At 39.8% G+C, this 27,741-nt stretch overlaps 1 protein-coding gene across 1 annotated transcript; it reads right to left on the bottom strand.

Moving 5' to 3' along the window:
• Positions 1 to 915: 915 nt before the first annotated feature.
• LOC311086123 (tripartite motif-containing protein 16-like) lies at positions 916 to 25,843 on the bottom strand. The gene is made up of 6 exons (XM_084118844.1): positions 25,155 to 25,843; positions 23,845 to 23,940; positions 23,516 to 23,749; positions 4,416 to 4,575; positions 3,784 to 3,831; positions 916 to 3,533 (listed from the first exon to the last, which is right to left on the bottom strand). The coding sequence occupies exons 1-6, from the start codon at positions 25,731 to 25,733 to the stop codon at positions 3,013 to 3,015; spliced, it is 1,638 nt and encodes a 545-aa protein (XP_083974970.1). The 5' UTR covers positions 25,734 to 25,843; the 3' UTR covers positions 916 to 3,012.
• Positions 25,844 to 27,741: the final 1,898 nt, after the last annotated feature.

Raw genomic sequence — 27,741 nt, 5'->3', positions numbered from 1 at the left:
AATAATATATAAATATATTCACTACTTACAATACGTAGAAAAGTCTATAAAATATAAATATGTTACTTTATAGTTATACTTAGTTAATCTGTGATCAGTTTATGGGCACGATAAGTTGGACGATCGATTGTTCTGGTCTGCGTCAACACTAGGGGGAGAGCTCGCGGGTTTTTTTTCATTCTACATAAAGCTTCCAGTGGAGAAACTGCGAGAGTTTTGTGTGTATTAATCTTCTCCCCCTTTTCAGGTATTAAGTGTGATTATTAGTTTAAAATACTTTAATAGGATTAATAATATGTTTGAGAGTATAGAGACGCGATTATTATATTGATTGTGTGTCCGAAATGTTTAAAATGTGTAGTTTAGAAATGCGCGAGCTCAGGACTCCATTTTGTGCGCGTTGGGAATAGCGTTAGGCCTATATAATGGTGCGAAGCTCGTGTATGTTCAATTTGTGTATTTCATGTGTAATCCTGTTTATATAGTGCTGATTTGTCGACTTGTTTCAAAGATGTGTAGAGTAAAAGTGACTTGAGTTAGGCTAAAACATCTAGCTGGAATTGTACATTTACATGCTTATAACTGATTTGCCATAGAGTTAATATGCATAGATGACTAAAAAGAGTAAGATTTAAAAGAGTTGAGTCTCAGGTAACCGTTAAATGCCTTAAAATGCTTTATTGTATTTCTGTATGCACTTTATAGTGTCATGAGTCTCAAATAGCCTTTTATATAAGAGTGTACTCATGTAATTATATACGTAGGCTATATGGTAAAAACTGCTGAATACTGATATGAAAGATGTCAATGAAGTTAATTTGTAATAGAAATGTTTAATTTTGTTTATACAAATGATTAATTTTGATTACATTCTACATAAAGCTTCCAGTGGAGAAACTGCGTGAGTTTTGTATTAATCTTCTCCCCCTTTTCAGGGGTACAACACATGCATTCAGTATCACAGTGCAAAAACCTGACGAAGGAATTCAGTCTTACTAAAGACTGTTGGCTAAAAAATGTGACTTGGTACGCTAACTGATGAACTAATACGTGACCGAATTGTCTGTGGCATCTACAATGATGCAGTCAGTTCTCAACTATTAAGGGGAATGGAAAAAGACTTGACATCAGAATCAGCAATCGGAATATGTGTGTTTGAGCGTTCTGGAAGGGGTATAAGGAGCTCAAAAGAGAGCCTGAAGTGTTTGCAGTGCAGCAGAACAAAAGACGATGTAACAATTGTGGAGGTGAGCGCAACAAATGCCCAGCTTTTAACAAACGCTGCAACTCATGCAACAAATGGAATCACTTTGCCAAGTGTTGTAGATCCAGGCCTCAATATTCAGCTGGGCGGATGGCTCCATCTAGTGGAACTGGTAAAAACAGAGTAAATGAAGTGGAAAGTGAAGTCCACCACATGATTTTTGCTGATTTCTGATTTTAAAGTTAGATGCCTGTGTTAATATACTATATTCAACACAGTACTATACTTACAGTACGTAGCCTACAGTATACAATATATTCACCTCAGTTGTGATTATTATACATAGTTTTTATGTAATTGCAAACATTTAAAAACTGGTAATTTAGTTCTCCTTCCAATAGTAATGTAATGGTCATCAGCTGGAGGGCCCTTGAGAGCCACCAGAGGGCACTCCACATCAGACTATCGTGATTCCCTCACAACTACATTTCCCATAACTCACTGCCCGGACTCATCATCCCTGATTGCATCCACCTGTGTCTCATTACCTTGTTAGTCTCAGCCTATTTAAACCATGTACACATTCATTATCTGCGAGGTCTTGTTGTTTTGTGTAACGTCATCAGCTGGATCACGATAGTCTGATGAGTGTCCTCTGGTGGCTCTCAAGGGCACTCCAGCTGATGACTGTTACAAGTAAGTTTCCCCTTTTGTTTGTTGTTTTGGCTAGACCTTCTCCTGAATATTGAATGCTTCCATTTTCTTTGTTTAACAAAATAATTGTATTTTTGCATCATCAAGTGGTTGGCTCACATTTCTGGGGCAGAGGACTGAAGGGAATCCTCCACGCTTGCGTTTCTCCATTTTGATTAATTTAATCCTGTTATCCTCTCCAAACCCTACTGGGAGAGCTTTTAACATGTGACAATATATTGATTTTTTTTCTTTCTTTTTCTTTTTTTCTGTAACTGCTCTGGATGCTGTGTTCTCCATTTATGTTGATGTAGTGTCTATTGGTTGATCTGAAGTGAAATGTCTCGACTCTCCACACATCCATATAGAGAAGCAAGAAGAAGATGGAAAAGAAAAAAGCACAGAGTAAATATTTTTGTGAAGCTGCACTTTTCTTTTCCTTTATTTCATTAGTTTAATTCAGCAGGAATCTTTTCTTTTTATCCAGAACTAGAGCTCACTGCTTTTTGCAACAATTTTTTTACATCATTTTACAACTATTTTACATCAACAACTTTATCAAACGTTGTGAAAGTCATTTATTTCTTGTAAAGAGTTCATGATTTCCATCCCTTGTGACCCAGTATCTGAAATCTCAGAAAGTGCTTCTTCATCCCTCATCTTCTGCATCACAATTTTCCTCACATTTTGAACTGTGATTGTTTTCCAGCACTATTTTCTCCATTACTAATGTCATTTTCCACATCTTCACTCCTTACATTGTTCACAACCATTTCTGTCATTTCATTATTTGTTCATCTTTTCATTTTGTTTGTATTTCATAATTTCAAATGAAAGGTACTTTTAATAGTAATATTAAAATGATTATGTGTCACTGCAATAAAAACTAAATGAATATGATTTCCATCAGTACAATTATAACTTCACAAACGCACGCGCACACACTTCTTATTTTCTCTATAAATGATTTATACACACATTTATTCTGTTATTTCTGTGGCAGAAGTTAAGATATTAAAGAAAATTAAAATAAGAGTCTCTGTATCTCACTGTTACTGATTTATCATGGAGCTCAAAGTATTATGGGTAAAATCTCTACAATCTGTTCTGAAAATTTAACACAGTTTCACTGATGATCCAGAATCAACCCAAAACCCAGGATAGAGCGTCTGAGTGAATGTGGTCTGGACTGTGTGGATGAGGCTCATTGTGTCAGAGACGCTGTAGAAGGACAGAGTTCCTGCACTGTGATCCACACACACTCCTATTCTTCTGCTGATGGGCTTTACAAGGAGAGGAGTGTCTATCTTATTGTGCCAGAATGTGTATCTGGAGGAAAAGCACTCCAAACTCCAGGACTGATCATTAAATCCAAACCAACATTCAACACCCCCTTCCTTCCTGCTGATGCTCTTATATGACACTGATATACACACGTGACTCCCAGTCCACTCAATCTCCCAGTAACAGCGTCCACACACACTCTCTCTACACAACACCTGAGAAAGCACATCAAATCTGTCTGGATGATCAGGATACGGCTGCTCTGTGTCAGTGTCAGTAATCACTCTGTTGCTCTCAGACAGACTGAGGCGTTTATTCACTGTGTTCAGATCCAGAGTGAGCTGATGGGAATCTGATGGAGAGAAAACACATCAGAAACAGGAATTATGAATCTGTCTGATCTTTTAATGTATCTGAACTCTTCATGAATCAATGTTCAATGTATCATCATCAGTGTCTCAGTACAGCTGACTAAATATCCTGTGCAAATCATCATTTACATGATCAATTATAAAACTCTTCTATCATGATTTATTTCTCCTTCTACAGGAAGAACATGAACACATTCAGTGAGTTTTTCTGCTTGTTTTCTAGTGACTCACACTGTAGGAAGTCGTTCCTGGTCTTGGGATTCATGTCGGTGAAAGTGACTGTGGAAATAAACAGACATGAACAGTGTGAAGAGAAATGACAAGATAAAATACATCCATTTCTGAGATATTTCTAATATGATGCTCTATAATATTAGATGATGGACTCATTTCTGAGAGCAGATTAATAATCTCCAGGGGCTTCATTTATAAAACGCACACATCGGATTGATCCTAAATTCCAGGGATTTTATCCTCCGTCATGTGTATATAAAAGCTTGTGCACGATGATGAGTCCGTATTTCTTTCTTTTTTTTTTTTAGGAGTGCAAAACTTACAACATAGAACACAGAACACAACAACAAAACACAAAAACAACAATAAAACAGCAGTAATAATAACAGTAATAAAAAAAAAAAATCTCTGAATCATCAAGAGATATTTGTGGCCGTTCTGTAGGAGGATTTGATGGACTTGAATTGAATATATTAATAACTGTGATTTATAAACTGGGATGCATTTAATAATTTTTTTCTACAAAATGAATGTTTTATAAATCGTAGGAACATTCATAGGAAACGGTTGTACGTTCAGATTTGGGATCTTTCTCCACACGTCTGTATAAACGAGGCGCAGGACTTTACCTCCGTCTGAGATCTTCTTGAGCTCCTCTTTGCAGAAATCCTCCAGTTTGTCTCTCAGCTGACGGACAGATTCTCTCATGTCATCAAAAGAGGAGAGAGAACTGAAGGAAACGTCGGGTTCGTCTGTAGATTCAGGAGGTGCTGAGAGAGACTGGAAACTCTACAGAAAACAGAAATCAAAACTCATCATCTCCACACTTCAGCCAATAACCTGCACTATATCAGATCTGGGGTGCGTTTCCCGTACAACTATATAGCTCGCTGCTTAACTACCATAGTACGATGCATCGTTGGAGAAATCAACTAGCTAGTCACAACTCTTTCCTTGAAACCGTATGTCACAAAGTATCGTTTAACCACGTTGGTTTATGATGTCTCGCACGTGGTGGACTAATAACTTATTTTAATTAATCTGTTTGAGATCGAATTAACGCTAGATTTTGTCATATAAGTTACAGACATGGCATCTGAAGACCATTTTTAATTTTTCTCAGTTATTTTGCTTTATTACCAGACTCAATATTTGGCTCGTTCTTACATAAGCCGCTTTCCGACCAAGTAGTTACAGGAACTTAGTTCTAGGAACTGTCCACTTCTAAACAGTTCTAAGAACTACTCTCCCCCAAACTTGGTTTTGCTGTTTGCGTTCGCACTGGCCAAGTGGCCATAGGAACTGGTAGGAGGGGTAAGGGAGTGACGCAAGCACGGTGACTTTTATTTTGACGGCGCGACGGACCTTTATTGACTGCGCTGAGAACGCCAGAGCAAACAATGCTCGCATTCTCTGTGTTTATTAGTTAGCGATCTGTCTAACAGTACTGTTTAATATGTTATTAGATAGAACTGTTATAGAAAGTAGACTGCAGGGCTGCCAACTTTTGAGTTTAGCTTGGAGTGAAATTTGTTTTTGTTTTTTTTGGGGGGGGGGTTGGGGTATGTAATTGTGATTGTCAGAACATTTGGTAACTAAATCGAATTTTATGAAGTTTAGTGACAACATGTTACAATGTTTACATTGTACAATGACTGGTAGGGGACAGTTTTTATTATTGCTTGACAAAAATTTCAAGATTTCAATTCCATTCTTGTGATTTGATTCCGATTTTGATTCAATATTGACTAATTTCGATACATGTTTATTTTAAATTTTATTAAAAAAAATAATCTCACCTAATGCTGTAAACATAGAGAGCCCAATCTGCTGGTATTATTAAAGGTTAAAAATAACAAATTAAATTAAATATAATGCAGTTTTTGTTATAATAACAATTATGTAATGACATAAGTAAAAATATAATAAATATGTAATATAGTGCTCAGCAAAATCTCCTCTCTAGCTATTTTTTCTATTCAGTTAACATGCTATGGTCATTAAATGGCTTTCCTGAGGTAAATGTAACGTTATGTAACATAATTGTTCTCCTGCTGTTATATTGACCTCTTTCCGTGGTTGAAAAACACTAATTGGTCGATATTATGTATACTTTTGGTAAGTTGTACTGCATCTTTAAATAAAAAAGATGATCGGTTCACGTGCACTTGAACTGAGGCGCTCAGCGATCTGTCACGTCACATTTACAAGCGCCAAACGTATTTTTGTCTGAATTTCGTAATAAAATTGGCGAAATCTAAGAGCTGAGAATTAGTTTAATATTAAAAGTAGGTTACCTCTTTGCTCCGCAATTTTTCTGTGCGTGAGAAAATGGATGTGTGGCGTGAGAGCGTATGAAAAGAGTCAATTGCGTGAGTCTCACGCTCAATGCGTGAGAGTTGGCAGCCCTGAGACTGTATATGAAAAAAAGGTTATTAGCCTATGCCGTGTGGTTGATGTCCAGTGTTGCTAGCTGGGCAGATAAACATAATCATGTTTGGCTTGGTCCCCTCAAAGTTGCGTTGGATTTTCTCTTCAGCATAAAGGTTTAGAGACCCATCTATCACTGTTTTCCATGTTTGTATAGTTAGTTTATGGCAGGGGTCGGCAAGTAACTTTGGCCACGGGCCAATATTTTTTTAGCCAGTAGATGGCGGGCCAGCTACACAGAGTAGGCCTATGGATACAAATTAAATACTCTTATATAGGCCTATAATCGCAGAATATGATGGGTCCATCCTTCAATAGTTTTTTTCAAATTAAAAACAAAAATAAAAAGATGAAAAACGACTTGTTTTTCCATTATTTATTTCCTGAACTAAAATGAAAAAACGAATAACGACGGGTTTTCTGATTTTATGATTGTGCTCAGATCAAAAATAGAAAAAATGAATTACCGGATTAGACAAATTTTCATTTTGATTTTTGATTTTGAATTTAACACCTTAGGCATATATCAAGGAAATCATTTTAAACAGATCAAGTACTATTGTGGTAACAGAACAGATTATGCCTCATTCGCTTACAGTCCGACTTTTGAACTTTATTCCTTTTTTTGTATTATTATTTATTTGGGACACACACACACCTAAGGTTAAAGGAGGTCCGTCAATATAAATATTAGGCTATTTTAACATTGTAGGCCTACTGACAGCAGAGAAAAAAATGCCACAGAAAAAAATTATGAAATATAAATAACATAAATGAAATAGGACAAAGCCTATCACTCAAATTTCTAAGCAACATAAACGAAAATCATATTGCCCTACTGACAAATGAAGTATACTAATTTCTACCGAACTATTTCAAACATCCTTGCAAAAAAAGAATGTTGTTGTTGACTGACAATGGTTTCAGTACCAAACAGCTCCTCAGAGCTAGGTGTACAGGTGGTCAGAATTAAGTGCGGATACGCTGTCAAAAGGTGTCGGGATGAGCTATTGTCAGTCAGACCGCCTGCTCCTTCCAAAGTACACCAGAGTTCTGACCGCTACCGTCTTTTGACGCGCGAATGGACACAAAAGTGGTCAAGCGTATAACTAGACGCGGCAGGCGCGAATTTGACGCGCTATTCGCGTCCGGTGTGAACGCACAGTTAGGCTACTTTAAAATGTAATCCCGCGCCGCATGATTCCCTATGTGCGTTTCACACAGTAGCCTATGCGGCGGTGAAATCGCCGCGCGACTACGGCTTTTCTCAAGTATTGGAAGAGTTTTGTGCAGCATTTAGGACTTCCAAAATAATCCGGCGGGCCAGAAAATATTGCTGGCGGGCCAGTTTTGGCCCGCGGGCCGCCAGTTGCCGTTCCCTGGTTTATGGAGTAAATATATAGGCTATAATCTGTGTGTTTACATATAGCTGTTTTAAAAATGGCGGGTGCTGGTGTTCCGCGTGCGTTCGGCAAATCAGCGTACACTAACGTCACGGGTAGTTCCTATAGTGCTGGTTTAGACCCTACTCTGAAGTAGGACCTAAATTAGTTCCTCCAAATGGAGTTCCCACTTCCTAGAACTAAAATCGTTCCTAGTTCCTGCGGTGCGAACCAAGGTTATTATAGTTTTGCTTTTTTAAATTAGTTTTTATTTTAATATCGTTTTCAATTTTGCTTTAAATTTAAGTTTAGTTTTAGTTAGTTTCATTAATGGTTTTGTTAGTTTAAGTTTAGTTTTTATTTTGCAAACACATTTCTATTTAGTTTTTATTTTATTTAGTTTCAGTTTTAGTTTTAGTAATTATAGTTTAGCAGAGCAAACAGAACACTTCCAAAGCGAGACGCAGAGTGACGCTTTTTTCAGAGTGACACTGGTACATACAACAAAAAAACAGCTAAATTAATCTGACAACCTGCTGTGAAGCCAGTGTGATTAAATAATGAAGTATCTATGCAGTGTGTGAGTGTGTGTGAGTGTGTACATGTTTTTCTAACGTGGTGGGGACTTACACCTGAATGCACAAACACTCATGGGGACTTGTGTCACTGTGGGCCTAAATTAAATCACACAGAATGAGTTTTTTTGAAAATGTGTGTGATGGGTCGGGTTAGTGTGTATGTGTGTGTGTGTGTGTGATGGGTCGGGTTAGTGTGTGTATGTGTGTGTGATGGGTCGGTTTAGAGGTCGGGTTAGTGTGTGTGTGCGTGTGTGTGTGTGATGGGTCGGGTTAGTGTGTGTGTGTGTGTGATGGGTCGGTTTAGGGGTCGGGTTAGTGTGTGTGTGTGTGTGTGTGTGTGTGATGGGTCGGTTTAGGGGTCGGGTTAGTGTGTGCGCGCGTGTGTGTCTGTGTGATGGGTCGGGTTAGTGTGTGTGTGTGTGTGATGGGTCGGTTTAGGGGTCGGGTTAGTGTGTGTGATGGGTCGGTTTAGGGGTCGGGTTAGTGTGTGTGTGTGTGTGTGTGCGCGTGTGTGTGATGGGTCGGTTTAGTGTGTGTGTGCGTGTGTGTGTGTGATGGGTCGGTTTAGAGGTCGGGTTAGTGTGTGTGTGCGTGTGTGTGTGTGATGGGTCGGGTTAGTGTGTGTGTGTGTGTGATGGGTCGGTTTAGGGGTCGGGTTAGTGTGTGTGTGTGTGTGTGTGATGGGTCGGTTTAGGGGTCGGGTTAGTGTGTGTGCGCGTGTGTGTATGTGTGATGGGTCGGGTTAGTCTGTGTGTGTGATGGGTCGGTTTAGGGGTCGGGTTAGTGTGTGTGTGTGTGATGGGTCGGTTTAGGGGTCAGGTTAGTGTGTGTGATGGGTCGGGTTAGTGTGTGTGTGTGCGCGTGTGTGTGATGGGTCGGTTTAGTGTGTGTGCGCGTGTGTGTGATGGGTCGGTTTAGTGTGTGTGTGTGTGTGTGATGGGTCGGGTTAGTGTGTGTGTGTGTGTGTGTGTGTGTGATGGGTCGGTTTAGGGGTCGGGTTAGTGTGTGTGTGTGTGTGTGATGGGTCGGTTTAGGGGTCGGGTTAGTGTGTGTGCGCGTGTGTGTATGTCTGATGGGTCGGGTTAGTGTGTGTGTGTGTGATGGGTCGGTTTAGAGGTCGGGTTAGTGTGTGCGCGCGTGTGTGTGTGTGATGGGTCGGGTTAGTGTGTGTGTGTGTGTGATGGGTCGGTTTAGGGGTCGGGTTAGTGTGTGTGTGTGTGTGTGATGGGTCGGTTTAGGGGTCGGGTTAGTGTGTGTGCGCGTGTGTGTATGTGTGATGGGCCGGGTTAGTGTGTGTGTGTGTGTGATGGGTCGGTTTAGAGGTCGGGTTAGTGTGTGTGCGCGTGTGTGTGTGTGTGTGTGTGATGGGTCAGTTTAGGGGTCGGGTTAGTGTGTGTGTGTGTGTGTGTGTGATGGGTCGGTTTAGGGGTTGGGTTAGTGTGTGTGCATGTGTGATGGGTCGGGTTAGTGTGTGTGTGTGTGTGTGATGGGTCGGTTTAGGGGTCGGGTTAGTGTGTGTGTGTGTGTGATGGGTCAGTTTAGGGGTCGGGTTAGTGTGTGTGTGTGTGATGGGTCGGGTTAGTGTGTGTGTGTGTGATGGGTCGGGTTAGTGTGTGTGTGTGTGTGTGTGCGCGTGTGTGTGTGATGGGTCGGTTTAGTGTGTGTGTGTGTGTGATGGGTCGGGTTAGTGTGTGTGTGTGTGTGTGTGATGGGTCGGTTTAGGGGTCGGGTTAGTGTGTGTGTGTGTGTGTGTGTGTGATGGGTCGGTTTAGGGGTCGGGTTAGTGTGTGTGCGCGTGTGTGTGTGTGTGTGTGATGGGTCGGGTTAGTGTGTGTGTGTGTGTGTGATGGGTCAGTTTAGGGGTCAGGTTAGTGTGTGTGTGTGTGTGATGGGTCGGTTTAGGGGTCGGGTTAGTGTGTGTGTGTGTGATGGGTCGGGTTAGTGTGTGTGTGTGCGCGTGTGTGTGTGTGTGTGTGTGCGTGTGTGTGTGATGGGTCGGTTTAGAGGTCGGGTTAGTGTGTGTGTGTGTGTGTGATGGGTCGGGTTAGTCAGTGTGTGTGTGTGTGTGTGTGTGTGTGTGTGTGTGATGGGTATGTTTAGGGGTCGGTTTAGTGTAAGGAGACAGAATATACAGTTTGTACAATATAACAACCATTACATCTATGGAGAATCCCAACAAAGATAGTGAGTGAGAGAGAGAGAGTGTGTGTGTGAGTGGACATGTCTCCACATGGATAACAATATTATTAGCAGAAAATCTTTTGTAAAAACAAAGATAACAACAGCACCTTTCAGCCTGTCAACCTTCATGAAAGCATGACATCACAACATTAAAGGTATTTTTGTGCTTGACGGACTTGTTTTGCTGTTGCACCCGCGTTTCGCACGCAAATGAAAGGACATTCTAAAAACGCTTTGCTCAAGTTAAAAGAAGTTCAACTTGCGTCTCATTACCTTGAGTTATTATTTCCCATTCCACTGCCACGGACGCATCCTTTAAGAACAGCCACTTAAGACTAGTGATGTGTTCGCTGGTCCTTCATTGAGCGCGTCACAGGACAGCGGTTAATCGCCTCAGCAACTTCACGTGTGTGAAGCGCCATTACAGGCATTTCCCTAAACAGCAACAGGTCAGACTTTCCACCAAAGTAAAGAGCTTATTAAATACGAAAACGATTATTTATTTTTGCTAATTATTATTTTATTTCAGTTAGTTTTTCAGTAACTGTTGTTAGTTTCGTTTAGTTTTAGTTTTTCATTTATTATAAATTTCTAATTTTATTTCAGTTTACGAAAATGTTTTTTGACCAATAGTTTTAGTCTTAGTTTCAGTTTTCGTTTACGAAAATAACCTTGGTGCGAACACGCCGACATCCGGGTACTTTAGCCAATAGTTCTAGGAACTGTGAAAAGGTTCCTCCGGTCGGAAAGTGGCTATAGTAGAGCACGTGTTCGCACATGCGCAGTCTTCAAAAACGGTGCTTTAAATCTCTTGACAAACTAAAAGACGAATATAAGTTAACACTTTGCAGTCAAAAATAGTATCTTTTTATGTGTCCACTGTTCAATCGCGCCCGCGCCACACACACACACACATTCCAGCATTGCAATCTTGACATCGCAGTCTGTTCATTATAGCCTTAATAAAATATAATAATAAAATAGTCAACCTAACATATAAAAATTACACTGCTCTGTTTAAATAGTCAGTAGTACAATTAATTAAATTACGATGGTTTCGGGAAACACCAAATCGTTGAACTATGCTGATAACGACAGAACTTGCGACCATAGTTGGCTAACGATGCTTTCGGGAAACGCACCCCTGAGCGGCTCTTGTTGACTTGACAAGTGACTCGCTTCAATCCAGCACTTTCACACAATCAGCACATTCTTCTCATATTCATCATTTAATGCTACAAACTCTAGTATTTGACACTTAATAATAATATCATCTAAATATATATATACTCAAGAGCAGATTGAATGTAATGCTTTCAGGCACTTAAGGCGGGCGTACACGGTGCGAGTTCGGACCAGGGGTGCATTTCCCGAAAGCATCGTTGGCCAACTATGGTCGCAAGTTCATCGCAATGTCCATTGAACTCTTGGTAACGAGGGAACTTGCGACCATAGTTGGCTAACGATGCTTTCGGGAAACGCACCCCAGGTTCGGACACTCGGGAGGTCGTGAGATATTGCACACGTTGCGAGTCAGTTTAACTGATAATCGTGTCAAAGCAGCTGGTACATGGCACGACTGTCCTGCACTAATTTTATCCCGAGCCGGCAGCAATCACGTGGGCTTTCGTGCTAAACACAGAGACCGTCAATGTTGCATGCAGGCAAAGCTTCAGATAGAAAAAATGACAGAAATGTGTGTGCAAATGATTTTTCGTAAAGCAGAGAACAGTAGCCTTTCAACATACAAACTTGAGAGAGAGAGAGAGGTGTGTGTGTGTGTGTGAGTGTGAGAGAGAGACAGTGTATGCGCACGCTGTATGGTTGCTGCCACTGAGGTAGCCCCATCGACGTGGTTGTGTATGATTTGGCAATAGGGGACAGCTGGTGAAAATCTGGCCGACTCCCCGAATTTTTTAAACATGTTTAAAAATGATCGGGAGGTCGGGGAGGTGCTCATAACGTGCTCGGCTCGGCTCGTAATTCCTCTCACACGCTGCGAGCCGCGACCATGCGAGCATAACCGATTCCACTCGATTTCTCCCGAGTGAAAAAAATCATCTGCGAGCTCGTAAAAACAGCAAAAATCGCACCGTGTACGCCCAACTTTAATTATTAGGGCCCAAGCCCTGAAAGGGCGAAGGCCCTATTGTTTCCGGAAGGATTTTTTTTTTGCCTTTTTGCCACTTTTGGGGCCCTTAACATGCTCAAAAACTCTTGAAATTTTGCACACACGTCAGAACCTGCGGCCATCAGGGCCGGGCTGAAGCTGGTACCGGGGCGTGGCAGGGGGACTTGACAGCAAAAAGCTCAACAGGAAGTCAGTTATTATACATTGTTTGGAAAATGCATACAATAGATTGTGAAATACTCCTCCTAGGGAATTCATCCAATCGCCACCAAACTCAGTGTGAATGAAGTCAAGACATTGAGGATGAATTCTTGCGAATGAATTTTTGATATCTCGAACGGTTTGGCCGTGACGAGGAAACGGATTTATGGCGAATAATGGGACACAGGAAGTGTGTTATAACTTCTGCATACATTAACTGATCTTGATGAAACTTCCGCAGTGCGTTCGTTGTAAGAGGCCGATCACATGGATGTGACTATTGTGAGTCAAAGTTATGGCGCCACCAACTGGCTGCAGGAAGTTTGTCACTTTCAAAATGCTTTGAAATCACTCTTTTATTTTTACCCGATTTGCTTCAAACTTTATGTGTATAATGTAGACACACGGCAGATGTAGACCTGTGAAAGGATTATTGATATCTTAGATACTGTTGCCATCGCAACGCATCGAACTTTAATATTCTTTTTTGATGCTTTTGAGACTGTTAGCATGCTTGAAATTGCATAAAACTCTACAGACACATTTATTAGCCAGTAGACATGTGTAAAGTTTCAGAAACAGGTGTGGTGGAATGGCTCAGTAGTGCCACCTTTTGACCAAAGTGGGGGGTTAGATTCATCTACAGCAACAAAACTTGGTGCACATATTGGTCTCATCGAGCCGGACAATTTTCTAATTTACAGTCATTAGCTCCGAGCAACAGGAAGTCAGATATTTTGGTTTAAATGTGTATTTCTTTGCAAAATTAGCCTATGAATTTTTACCCATTCATCTCTTAAGTGGTTTATTTTATTCACACCAAACTTTTTCAACATGATGAAAATACATTAAAGATGCTAAATTGTAAACAGATAATAAATATCTCAAACGGTTTTGCTATGCACCATTTATTTCTATATAAAATTATACAAATATCAGAACTAAACCCATTTTATTCTTTTTTTTTTTTAAATTTAATAATTGTTTAAGTTTAAAAACATCCAGAATGTTTTTTTTAGTCCAAAAAATAAATAAGGGGGGCGCAGCTGAGCAGCGACATGTGAAGACGTGTTCTTGCGAGCTCTGCTTGGATTGAACATTTATTTAATTTTCCCACTCTCCTTTTCGTTCTTTCCGGTGCGAACCTGTCTCTAGTGTGCCTAGTTCTTCGAATTAGTAGTATTTATTTTTTTGATTTTAGTCCAAAGCTGCTCAAAATGCCTAAATCGCAAAAGCCGAGGCCAGGGCCTGATGCCCTAGACTTGCCTGATGTGGATCCGACCGCGGAGGTGGGGTCAGGGTCGGATCTCGGCGCAGTCATGGCTGCCATAAAGCAAACGGAGCAGAATGTGCTAGTCAAGATCGACTCGTCTGTGATGGCAGCTGCAGGTGAATTACACAAGAAAATGGACAACTTAGCGAGTGATTTAAAGACAGAAATCCTGAATGTGCGCGCAGAGTTTGCGAAGGTTATTGAAGAAATACAGAAAGAAAGCGCCACATTATCAACCCGCATTAATGATCTTGAGGAGGAAGCTAATGGCCAGGCTAACCGTGTTGTAGCTCAAGTTGATACGCTATCTACTCAAGTTGCCCGGTTGGTAGATAAGACCGATGATCTGGAGTCACGGCAGCGGCGAGATAACTGCAGACTAATCGGAGTAGAAGAGGGATTCGGAAATATACGACCGGAGAGAGCCGTGGCTGAATTGTTGAAGGAAGCGCTAGCCCTCGACTATACGCCGACGCTTGATCGGGCGCATAGGAGCCTGCAGCCGAGGCCAAAGGATGGGGAGGCCCCGAGACCAATAATCGCAAAGTTCCACTACTTTCAGGAGAAAGTGGATGTTCTTCGGAAGGCCATGGGAGCAGGTCCCATCACCCACAATGGGAAGCGTTTTTACATCTACCCAGATTACTCGGCCGCCGTCAGGAAAAAGAGAGCAGCCTTTACCGAGGTGAGAGGATTGCTTCGCCGGTGTACAGGTGTGAAATATGGTCTCCTGTATCCAGCTACATTGAAGATCACGGCCCCAGCTGGCGAGCAGATGTCTTTCGAAGACCCGATCAAGCAAAGCACTACATCGAGACCAATCTGCGCTCACGGGAGACGGAGGGAGAGTGACAGTTAATTCACCGACCATAACAGGTATCACGCTGCATGTTAGCATTGCTGTAGTCTGTGCAGGCTTTGACTGGTAAACGTCGCCACGCTACAGTTGGATGCATTTTATGTTTGGACAATGCATAGCTTACTACAATATGTTGAGGGTTTATGTGGACATCATGTGGCCTGGAGAATATTTTATTTAAGAATATCTTTAGTATCCTCATTGGTTTTCCCTTTTCTCTGCCACGTCAGTGTGGATAGAGTCTCAACTTGACACTATAACCCTAATTGTACTTTTATTTTGTTTTCTAATGTATTCTGTTTAATTAATCCCATTATTACCACCAGTGTCATTAATTTTATTTGATTTTACTCTTTTATTGTGGGATTATCTTCCAACTGTGAGTGTTTGAAACCGTATCAGCCTGTAAACAGATGGGTACCGGCATGCATGTAGCAATAATAGTGTTGAGACAAGGGTCCTGTTACATTTTGTTCTACCTTTGCTGAGTTCATGTAAGAGTTGAAGTTAGTGTAAACGTGTTATATGCCTAGGAGAGAGAGGAGAGTTTTCAGGGCGGTCTCAGGTTTAAGGAAGACCAGCCCAGGGGCCCAGGATGGTAAGAGGTTTATCTATGTTTATCTGTTCGTTTTTGTTAGTTTTGTTTTGGGTTTATTTGTGGTTTATGATATGACTCAAACAGGCATTGAAGTACTGAGGTATAGCCAACGTGTAGGACCGGTTCATTATCAATTGTGGCACTATGATTCTGGATAATGTAAATAATCAACAAGAAGCGGTTTCATTTATTAGCTGGAACGTCAAAGGGCTGAATAATATGGTTAAAAGGAGCAAAGTATTTAGTAATTTGAAATCATTCAAACCTGATGTAATTTTCCTACAGGAGACGCACTTAAATATTAACTCCCATAAAAGACTAAGCTGTAAGTGGATTGGACAAATATATCATTCTCGTTTTAACTATAAAGCCAGGGGAACGGCAATCCTAATTAGGAAGGGGATTCCATTTGAACACTCTGACGTAATATCAGATGCTAATGGCAGATATATTGTTGTAGTGGGCAAGCTATTTAACACACCATTAATATTGGCTAATATCTATGGACCTAACTGGGACAATGCACAATTCTTTCTTAATTTTTTCCGACTCTCCCAGACCTTAACTCCTACAAACTAATTCCACTGTGGAGACTTTAATTGTGTCCTTCATCCTCAGTTGGACAGGTCAAGCGTAAGGTCGAACAATACTTTCTCGTCAGCTGCAGTGGCTATCAATTCTCTCCTTCGTTCTTACGGCTTATCAGACCCTTGGCCTATAAAAAATCCAACTACGAAGCAATTTTCTTTTTTCTCCCCTGTTCATCATAGTTACTCCAGGATTGATTACTTTATTGTCGATAACCAGCTATTACCCTTAATTTCCAGCACCAAATATCACAGTATAGTGATATCAGATCACAGCCCAGTACAGATGGATTTAGTTTTCCCAGGCAATGTAGCGCCCCAACAAACATGGCGGCTAGATCCCCAATTACTTTTATGTAAACACTTTAGAATATTTCTCAACAATCAGATCGACTTCTTTTTGGAAATTAATGACACTCAGGATGTGTCAAGGGGAGTTTTGTGGGAGTCTATGAAAGCCTATATTAGGGGCCAAGTTATCTCTTATGTGGCACATAGAGATAAGGAGCGTTCTAAACAACTTAAAGGACTGGCTGACAAAATTGCAGATTTTGACAAGCGCTATGCTCTTTCACCTACGCCAGATCTTTTTAAGGAGAAATTACTGCTGCAAACAGAATTTAACACGCTTATGACATGGAAAGCCGAAAATTTTTTTTTTAATATTTTTAAATCCAGACAGGTATATTATGAGCATGGAGATAAGGCAGGGAGGCGCCTTGCACTGCAGCTCAAACAGCAGTCGGCTGAACAAATGATTTCAGGAATTGAAATAGGTGCTGACTCGATATCCCGCAACCTCCGAGTCATTAATGACCAGTTTAAACAATTTTATTCTACCCTATATCAATCAGAGGTAGGTAGTAACTCGTTTGAGATCTACTCATTTCTTGATTCGCTGGATCTCCCCAAGCTTTCCCCAGATGCTCAGTCATCTCTAGAACAGCCGTTGTCGCTTGAGGAAATAGCGAGTGCCATCAAGTTGTCTCAGATAGGAAGGGCGCAAGGTCCGGACGGTTTCCCCATGGAGTTCTACAAGGAATTCTCTTCTAAACTCACACCCATCCTGAAATCAGTCTATGATGAAGCTTTGGCTACTGGAAATCTGCCGCAGACGCTTACCCAGGCCACGATTTCAGTCTTACTAAAGAAAGATAAGGATCCTGTACAATGTAGTTCATACAGGCCAATAAGCCTTCTGTGCTGTGACTATAAGATTTTAACCAAAACTCTTGCACAAAGGTTAGACCCTATTATTTCCACCATTATTGATGAGGACCAAACAGGCTTCATTCCCGGACGGCAATCATTTTTTAATGTGAGAAGACTATTTAGTGTGATATTTTGCCCCCATTCAACAATACATCCGGAAGTTATTCTGAGCCTTGATGCTGAAAAGGCGTTTGACAGAATCGAATGGACCTATCTTTTCGCAGTTTTAGAAAAATTCGGCATGGGGCCTACTTTCTGTAGGTGGATCAAAGTTCTATATTCAACACCTATGGCAGCAGTCAGGACAAATGGTCTGATCTCGGAATATTTTCCGCTCTACAGAGGAACAAGGCAGGGTTGCTGCCTGTCGCCCTTCCTGTTTGACATTGCGATCGAACCACTGGCAATTGCTATCAGATTTGATGGGAGGATTAAGAGTATATCCAGGGGTGAAATAAAACATAAAACTTTGCTTTATGCTGATGATTTCCTTTTGCAGATGTCAGACCCAATTGAGAGTATGCCCCATCTTCTCCACTGGCTACAAAAGTTTAGTAACATATCGGGGTATAAAGTTAATTTGTCAAAATCTTTATTGTTTCCATTAAATAATCTGGCAAAACAGATCACTTATGAAAATTTGCCTTTTAAAATTGAAAATGACAAATTTACTTATTTTGGAATAGAAATAGCTGGCTCAATTAAGGCTATTTTCCAGTATAACTACAGGTCTATCTTAGATCGTACCAAAACTGATCTGGATAGGTGGTCAAAAATTCCATTCTCCCTGGCAGGACGGATAAATGCAGTGAAGATGACTGTAATGCCCAGGTTTCTTTATTTATTCCAAATGATTCCCATTTTTCTCCCCAAATCCTATTTTGCTCAGCTGGACCGCTGTATCTCTTTGTTCATATGGAACAAAAAACCTGCACGTATGAAGAAAGCAAGCCTGGAGAGAGCTAAATATGATGGGGGTTTGGGTTTACCTAATTTCTTGTTTTATTATTGGGCAGCCAATATTGTTAAGCTGACATACTGGATAACCATATTCGCAGATAAGGAGGGTCCAGTCTGGACTGATATGGAACTGAGAGCTACACTCCCAGTTTCTCCGATTTCGATCTTAACTGCCCCTCTCCCACTAAATATTAAATCAACTGAGCTGAACTCAAATTTGGTGGTTCAGAATTCGATTAAGATCTGGGGTCAATTCAGGAAACATTTTAATTTGACAAATACATGTAGCTTCTCTCCAATAATGTTTAATCATCTTTTTGTACCATCTCAAATAGACCATTCATTTGCAGCTTGGCACAGAAGTGGCTTGGTCTTCTTTCGAGATCTCTTCACTGAGGATGGCTTTGTTTCATTTAAATCTTTATGTGAAGACCATAATTTAGTCTCACTACTTTAGATACCTTCAGGCTCGAAGTTTTGCCTCTAAATTTTTCTCAGGGTACCCATCTCCACCCTCTAAAGACCTACTGTATTTAGTTCTTAATGTGAGTCAACCTACTAAAAGAGCAATATCAAAGATCTATGCATTAATTCTTGATAGCTGCCCTCATACATGGGACAAAATCAGGGCAGCGTGGGAAGGAGAGTTTGGAGAAATGATACCGGCAGACATCTGGAAAAATACCATACAGCGTATACACACATCTTCTCTCTGTATTAGACATGGCTTGATTCAATTTAAGGTTGTCCACAGGTTGCATTACTCAAATGACAGACTGTCTAAATTATACCCTAATGTTGCACCAAACTGTCCTAGATGTCATTATTCTCCTGTTTCTTTGGGGCACATGTTTTGGTCATGTCCATCTTTGTATGGTTTTTGGTCATCAATTTTTCAATCACTATCAGCTATATCTGGCGAAACACTGCGGCCTGACCCCTTGATAGCTATCTTCGGTGTAGCACGTGATGAGCTAAAGCTCTCCCACCTCCATAAAAATGCAATAGCCTATGCTTCGTTGCATGCCCGCCGTCTGATACTGTTGAACTGGAAGGCGAAAAACCCTCCTACCTATGTCCATTGGATTAGAGAGGTGATGTTGGGATTAGCTCTGGAAAAGATTAGGTATACAGTGCACGGCTTGGAGGGTAAAAATGACAGAACCTGGTCACAGTTCATAACCCATATCAAGAGTCTGCCTTTTGCCTGACTCATTGTTTTTTATTTGTTGGTAATTCAGTTTCTTGCTCTTTTCTCTGACTGCCGTCCCTAGTCTCCTCAATGCCCGCATTCTGACTGTTAGGAATTTTATTTTTAATTTTATTAATTTTTTTATTTATTTTTTATTTATTTTTTTGTGTATACTTGTTTTCTTTTTTGTGGGGATGCCACCTGGATGGGGCTGGGGGGGTGGGGGGTGGAGTTCACACAACTTTTGTAAGAAATGCTGAACTTATGTCAATGTTTTGTTGAAAATCATAAATAAAGTTGCAAAAAAAAAAAAAAAAAAATTATGTCATTCATAGTGCTATACTGCCCTCTTGTGTTCAAAATCAGGTAGGCCTATTGTATCATACTAGGTATGTGACGGTGAGAATATTTTACCACCGGTTATTCAACGTGTGACACCGCTGCGGGCTTTTGAATCGCTAACTTAAAAAACGAAAGTAAAATATGTTCGTCCGCACTGACATGGATAATGGTGCAGAGCAGAGCGAGCGTTTTCAATGAATTCCTATGGAAGTAGGAATGAACTAAAAAACGTTTGCTCTTCTCTGCCCGTTCCTCGCTGTGGACGCGCACCGTTATGAATGCCCGTGCAGCCGTGAGCATTTTAGTTTAATTTTAAAATTAGCGCCATTTCGGGGCTGTTGTGTTTTATTTCGACTGTACACAAATATAAGTTAACACTTTGCAGTTTGAATGATGTCCTATATGAACAAAAATAGTATCTTTTTATACTGGCTGTGTGTGTATACTGGCTGTGTGTGTGTGTGGCGCGGGCACACACACACACACACACACACACACACACACATTCCAGCATTGCAATCTTGACATCGCAGTCTGTTCATTATAGCCTTAATAAAATATAATAATAAAATAGTCAACCTAACATATAAAAATTACACTGCTCTGTTTAAATAGTCAGTAGTACAATTCATACTATTCACAGTAAGCACCGCTCAACTGTGATGTTTCCAAGCACATTTTTGCACATGTGAAGAGGATAATTTTTCCCTTCAATATTGGAACGTGAGTGAAGTACAAAGGCTATAATAAACAATAGTTTAGCATCCAAAAAATGTAATATATATATATATATATATATATATAAATAAAATAATAATAAAAAAAAAATATATATATATATATATATATATATATTTTTTTTTTTTTTTAAGTTTTAAGTGACAAGACAGAGAATATTACTTATATGAGATATATATATATATATATATATATATATATATATATATATATATATATATATATATATATTTTTTTTTTTTTTTGTTACATATATATATACAGTGAGGAAAATAAGTATTTGAACACCCTGCTATTTTGCAAGTTCTCCCACTTGCAAATCATGGAGGGGTCTGAAATTGTCATCGTAGGTGCATGTCCACTGTGAGAGACATAATCTAAAAAAATAAAATCCAGAAATCACAATATATGATTTTTTAACTATTTATTTGTATGATACAGATGCAAATAAGTATTTGAACACCTGTCTATCAGCTAGAATTCTGACCCTCAAAGACCTGTTAGTCTGCCTTTAAAATGTCCACCTCCAATCCATTTATTATCCTAAATTAGATGCACCTGTTTGAGGTCGTTAGCTGCATAAAGACACCTGTCCACCCCATACAATCAGTAAGAATCCAACTACTAACATGGCCAAGACCAAAGAGCTGTCCAAAGACACTAGAGACAAAATTGTACACCTCCACAAGGCTGGAAAGGGCTACAGGGAAATTGCCAAGCAGCTTGATGAAAAAAGGTCCACTGTTGGAGCAATCATTAGAAAATGGAAGAAGCTAAACATGACTGTCAGTCTCCCTCGGACTGGGGCTCCATGCAAGATCTCACCTCGTGGGGTCTCAATGATCCTAAGGTGAGAATCAGCCCAGAACTACACGTGAGGAGCTGGTCAATGACCTGAAAAGAGCTGGGACCACCGTTTCCAAGGTTACTTTTGGTAATACACTAAGACGTCATGGTTTGAGATCATGCATGGCACGGAAGGTTCCCCTCCTTAAACCAGCACATGTCAAGGCCCGTCTTAAGTTTGCCAATGACCATTTGGATGATCCAGAGGAGTCATGGGAGAAAGTCATGTGGTCAGATGAGACCAAAATAGAACTTTTTGGTCATAATTCCACTAAACGTGTTTGGAGGAAGAAGAATGATGAGTACCATCCCAAGAACACCATCCCTACTGTGAAGCATGGGGGTGGTAGCATCATGCTTTGGGGGTGTTTTTCTGCACATGGGACAGAGCGACTGCACTGTATTAAGGAGAGGATGACCGGGGCCATGTATTGCGAGATTTTGGGGAACAACCTCCTTCCCTCAGTTAGAGCATTGAAGATGGGTCGAGGCTGGGTCTTCCAACATGACAATGACCCAAAGCACACAGCCAGGATAACCAAGGAGTGGCTCTGTAAGAAGCATATCAAGGTTCTGGCGTGGCCTAGCCAGTCTCCAGACCTAAACCCAATAGAGAATCTTTGGAGGAAAAAAATATTATTAAAACATAATGATTTCTAATATACAAATTAAAACTTTTAATTTGATTGTTACAAAGTGCAATTTTTAAAAAGTCTATTTAAATTGTGTTAAGAAACATAGTTGTCACATGGACACTGTTTAGATAATTTTTGTTTTCACTCATTTGTCTCCTAGGTTACTCATTTCCCTCTTGTTTGTTACTATAGTTACTCATTAGTTCCCTCTTTGCTTCACCTGTGTTTATCCAATTATCTTTGTTTGCTCCTAGTATTTATATGCCTGTGTTTCAATTCTCATTTGACGGTTCTCGTTAACGTTTTGTGCTTGGTTATGGTTAATCCTTTAATAAAATCTTTTGCACATATCTTTTTCGTCTTGTCGTCTACCTCTGCTAAACCGTGACAATAATCATGACAGTGTCTCTTTTTAAGTTGACTTTTATTTCAATAATATTATATGATCTGCAAGTTGGGTTAAAAACAAAAAAGATATATATATATATATATATATATATATCTATATATATATCTATATATATATATATCTGTAAGATTTGAAGTATTTAACTACAATTGCACATTCAGTTAAGCACACTTCTTTTCCACAAGGGACTATGTGTGAACTTTCTAGGTGTTTGGATGAAAAACATCTGCATGTTGAGAAGATTTGAGGAAAAGCAGCCCAAAGGTTACAAGTAGACTGACTATCATTATGCAACTTTTGATTGGTTAGTGACACTGAAACTTCACAAGGACCCTTAAGGATCCCAAGGTCAGGTTTTGTTTGGATTTTATAAACATTGTTAATATACAGCCTCACTTCCTGTCTGGAGTCTTTGTAGATACAATTCATCAATTACAGGTAAACTGTTACAGTAATGGAAATAAAAATCAATATTATCAACTTTGAAGATCACCTGACCCAATTTTGGTACTAATTACTGAAAATATTTTAGTAGAAATAAAAGATTTCATTAAAAAGATGATGAAAAATCCAGCCTGATCTCACGGCAATTCGTACGAATTCTACGAGGTGGCTAATTCGTACGAATTTGTACGACCTCACTCGTACGAATTAGTAAGATTTTTGCTAAATTGTACATATTTTACAAATTGGCTAATTCGTATGAATTCATTCCCCTGACCCCGCCCCTAAACCTACCCATCACGTGGGTTTAGACAAATCGTACAAATTCGTACAAGTGAGGTCGTACAAATTCGTACGAATTAGCCACCTTTTTATCACTCGTACGAATTCGTATGAATTGGTTGTGAGATAGCGTTGAAAAATCTAGTTGGCTGGATATTGATACCATCAAGTTCACTGATTCCATCAAGACAGAAGAAACCAGAAGGAAAAATGAGTTAATATTTAATGGTAAATTTCCCAGGGCTTTGTAAGTGTGTCTCTTTAAACAGAAGATGATCAGATGAGAGTCTGACTGATGATTATATGATAACACAACACTTGACTGAATCTGACTGAATTCCTGACAACATCTCAGTCAACGGCTCATTCTGCTCTCATGAAATGTTTCTCTGTCATAGCAGGATCTTGCTCAAGTCCACTATGATCCTGTTCTTCTAGATCTCTGTTACCTGCAGGAACTGGATGTGATCTTGTGTGTGTGAAAGCTGCTCCAGCTCAGCGTCTCTCCTCCTCAGATCATTGATCTCCTGCTCCAGTCGCTCCAGTCGTCCTTCAGCTCGACTCACTGCAGTCTTTTCCTGATCTCTGATCCGCTGTGTGACCTCAGAGCGGCTTCTCTCAATGGAGCGGATGATCTCAGTGAAGATCCTCTCACTGTCCTCCACTGCTGTCTGTGCAGAGCACTGTTACACACACATCACAATCACACAGTGGCTTCAGCACGACTGACAGAGTCCAAACTGAGACGTCTCAAACTTCTCTTCTTCTCCAGACTCACCTTATGAGACTTCACAGCCTCTCTCAGATGCTGAAGATCTTTCTGTCTCTGCTGGATTCTCTGACGGATCTTCATCTGCGTCTCCTTCAGCTGTTTCTGGAATGACAGGGAATGACACATAAAACTACTGTCATACAAACATTAAAGTTACATGAATCCAGAGTTGGTGAAGTGGTTAAAGATCTTGCATGGTAAGTTTTTACTGTCTGGTTCAAACCACAGATTCATGGTTTCCTGAAATGAATGTCAGCAGTATTTCATCAGTGCCTAGTTTTATATCATTAGTATCATCATTTACTCTCCCTCATGTCGCTCCAAACCTTTCTGTCTATTGTGAGACACAACAGAAGATATTTAGAAGAATGTCTCAGCTGTTTACAGAGTCCAAATAAAATATGTTGACACGTCAATAACATCAAACCTCATTGGTTCTTTCATGTCACAGTCACATGACTAAACACCATGATGTCATGACACAAACACCAGTGAAATTTGATGTTTTTGATGTCATCAAATTTGATTTGGGCTCCACATACATGAGTTTATCAATGATTTGATCTGTGAATAAAAATTTGGCTCTTTTGATAGTAACATTTTAAAAAGTGCACTTATTTTGGAAATTATACACTTTAAAATAATATATTTGTGAAATAAGTGTGAACTGAACATAATGTTTTCAGAAACGTAATTGCATGTTAATTGCTATAAAATGAAAATGTATTATAGTTTAAATGTACATATAAAGCAATTAGCTGAACTTAAGAGTGACTTTTTGACCCGCTTAAGTAAGATTTAAGTATATAATGTAATTTCATAATTCTATTGAGTTAAATTGAAATATTAAATATCATTAAAATGTACTTTAAAGTAAACCTTTAATTTTACATTATAAAAAGTGTACTTTATAAAGTGTACTTATGAAACAGTCATGAAAGTTGACTCTCTTTAAGCGCACTTAAGTGGCCTTTCATTTCATTAATATTATATTATCTGCAAGTACAGTTTTTTTTTTAAATGTACTTTTAATTTGAAGTACACTAGTGCATGTCAATACACTTAAGCGAACTTCTTTCTTTAACCACTAGTTGTTTAGATTACTTTTATGCTTTTTCTCCTTTTTGGAGCTTGAAACTTTTTTACTCCATTGACTTACAATGTATAAACTAAAATAGACGAGACATTCTTCAAAATGTCATCTTTTATATTCCACAGAAGAAACTCACTCAAACCGGTTTGGAACAACATGAGTAAATGAGTGAGTAAATAAAGACACTTTCATTTCTGTGTGATCAATCCCTCTCAGTTCATACCTGTGTCTCTGTCCTCTGTGCTGCAGTTGATACAGTTTTGTGGTTTTTATGTTCACTCTCCTTACACCACACACAGATGCACTGTTGATCAGTGATACAGAACATTTCTAGCTCTTTATCATGTTTACGGCAGATCATGTCCTGCAGTCGTCCAGTGGCATCAATCACTTTGTGTGGTTTACGAGAGGGAAATTCCTCATGACGGTCAAAATGAGTTTGACAGTAAGTTTCCTGACACACCAGACAGGACTTGACGGCTTTGTATTTTCTTCCAGTACAGACGTCACACTGCACGTCTCCAGCTCCAGCGTAACAGTCAGCAGGAAGTTTAGTCTTCTTCAGTTTCTCCACCAGTTCAGCCAGAATGGTGTTTTTAGCTAAAGCAGGTCTTGGACTGAAGGTCTGTCTGCACTGAGGGCAGCTGTAGACTCTCTTCTCATCCTCCTGATCCCAGCAGTCTGTAATACAGATCTTACAGTAACTGTGTCCACAGTGGATAGTCACTGGATCCTTCAGGAGATCCAGACACACTGGACACATGAACTCATCCTGATCCACTGAAATTCTGGCTTCTGCCATTTTACTGCATGAATACAGAGAGACACAAACACACAACAGCTCAACAACACTTCAGTTTCTGTTTCTCTGAACTGAGGAGTTGAAATAGTTTCCTGCTTCTGTGTTTGAGTGACATGTGCACATGGGCGCCTATAGTTAGAAAGTTAGGACAATTCCAAGGGCCTCTGACTGACAGGGGCCCCAACATATAAGTAAAAACTAATTTAAAAATTGTATTATATTATACACTATATAAACCATCATCATTGAGTATAATAATAAAATGAATGTTGTCTTTGATTTTACTTATTTTGGCAATAAAAGTTAAATATCCCCATTGACCAAAAAGTAAACATTCATATTGACCGACCACCCCCCTGTATCTGCATGAAATGGTTATGTCCTGCCTTAGCATGCGCGGTGTTTAGTTGCAGACAGTCAGTCACACCAACAATCCCACCATGGATGTTTTGTTCTCCCAGGGTAGATTTGGAAGCTAAGAACATAATTAAATCAGGGATATATCAAAAAGTTCAGCAATATATTGACATAAATTATGATGACACAGTTCAGATTTTCACAGATGCATCAAAAGATCAGACTGGAAAAACAGGGGTTGCAGTCCACATTTTAAAGTATAATGTTAATATTAAAAAAAGGACAACAGACCATCTGGCCATTTTTACAGCAGAAATGGTAGCAATAATTCTGGCTTTACAATGGGTGGAAGAAGTAAAACCCAAAAAGGTGATCATCTGTTCAGACTCAATGTCCTCACTAGCATGCATTCAGAGTGGAAAGTCTACATGTAGACAGGATCTACTAGATGAAATTAATCAACTCATTTTTATAATAAACCAACAGAGCATAAGCGTAGGATTTATATGGGTTCCTGCACACAGGGCAGTGGAGGGGAACGAGAAGGCAGACATGCTGGCGAAGGAAGCTGTTACATCAGAACTGGTTGAACTGGATATCAAATTAAGCAGGTCAGAAATTAAAAGTATTATTAAGGACAAAATTAACAGAATGTGGCAGGAGAGATGGGATAATGAGGGAAAAGGCAGACATTTGTATAATTTACACAAAGAGGTTACAGCTAGTAAAATCAGTGGATTGGAAAGGCAGGATGAAACATGGTTTACCAGACTGAGGATGGGACATACAAGTTTAAATAGTGGATTACATATTATAGGGAAACATTCGACTGGAGTATGCACAAATTGTGGAGTAATAGAAAATGTAAAACACATACTTATAGATTGTATACAATACACCAGAGAAAGGGAAAATATGAAGAGAGCGGTAAAGAAAGATTTAACAATGGAAAATGTATTGAGTATAACCAGCACACAGTCTACAGTTAGGGCGGTTATAACTTTTCTTAAAGAAACCCAATTAGCAAGTAGAATTTAGGTTTTTTTTTTTTTTTTTTTTTGGGGGGGGGGGGAGGTTGAGGAGCTCAGGGTGGAAGCTGGAGGAGCTGAACACGCAGCGCCAGCTGAAGCTTGGGCTTGGGTTTCTTTTTTTTTTCTTTTTTTTTTTTTGATGACGTCTTAATGTGATCACACCTCAGTCCAGTAGATGCCGGTAATGCACTATGATTGCAAGCTGCCAATAAAATTTACCGAAGAAGAAGAAGAAGAAGTTGCAGACAGTCAGTCGATGCGCCAGAAACACAGAGACCTCAGTGTTGCATAGTAAAAGAAAATCTGGTTTTCAAAAAAGGAAAGAGAGAAAAGAGAGAGAGGGAAGACAAAAGAAAGGGTGTCAATCTGTAACCCAGTTTTTCCCCAAGAAAGGTGGGTAGCCTTTAATCTGTGAGTGGTATTAACCTGTTGTCCATAGTGAAATAAGCTAGCTAGCTGCAGGCTAGTGTTAGCCTACATTTCATCAACATTTAATCAGTGCAGGGAAACGTTTAGCAAGATATTCATCTTAAATCATTGTCCATGCCCATTTTAGCAGACTTAACAACAGATGAGTCAGCAGCACCCCAGTCTCCCCATAACTGCACCCCTCCCTGTCC

The sequence above is a fragment of the Abramis brama genome, assembly GCF_963993115.1.
Source record: "Abramis brama genome assembly, chromosome: 1".
Classification (NCBI taxonomy): Eukaryota; Metazoa; Chordata; class Actinopteri; order Cypriniformes; family Leuciscidae; genus Abramis; species Abramis brama.
Note: the sequence above shows the minus strand (reverse complement) of the source record. Positions and strands in the feature narration are given on the sequence as shown.

Coding starts and splice junctions, on each gene's coding strand:
- LOC311086123 (XM_084118844.1), bottom strand. CDS start 25,733: ATGGCAGAAGCCAGAATTTCAGTGGATCAGGATGAGTTCATGTGTCCA. Junction 23,941..25,154: donor CACAGAGGACAGAGACACAG/GTATGAACTGAG, acceptor CTGTCATTCCAG/AAACAGCTGAAGGAGACGCA. Junction 23,750..23,844: donor AGGCTGTGAAGTCTCATAAG/GTGAGTCTGGAG, acceptor TGTGTGTAACAG/TGCTCTGCACAGACAGCAGT.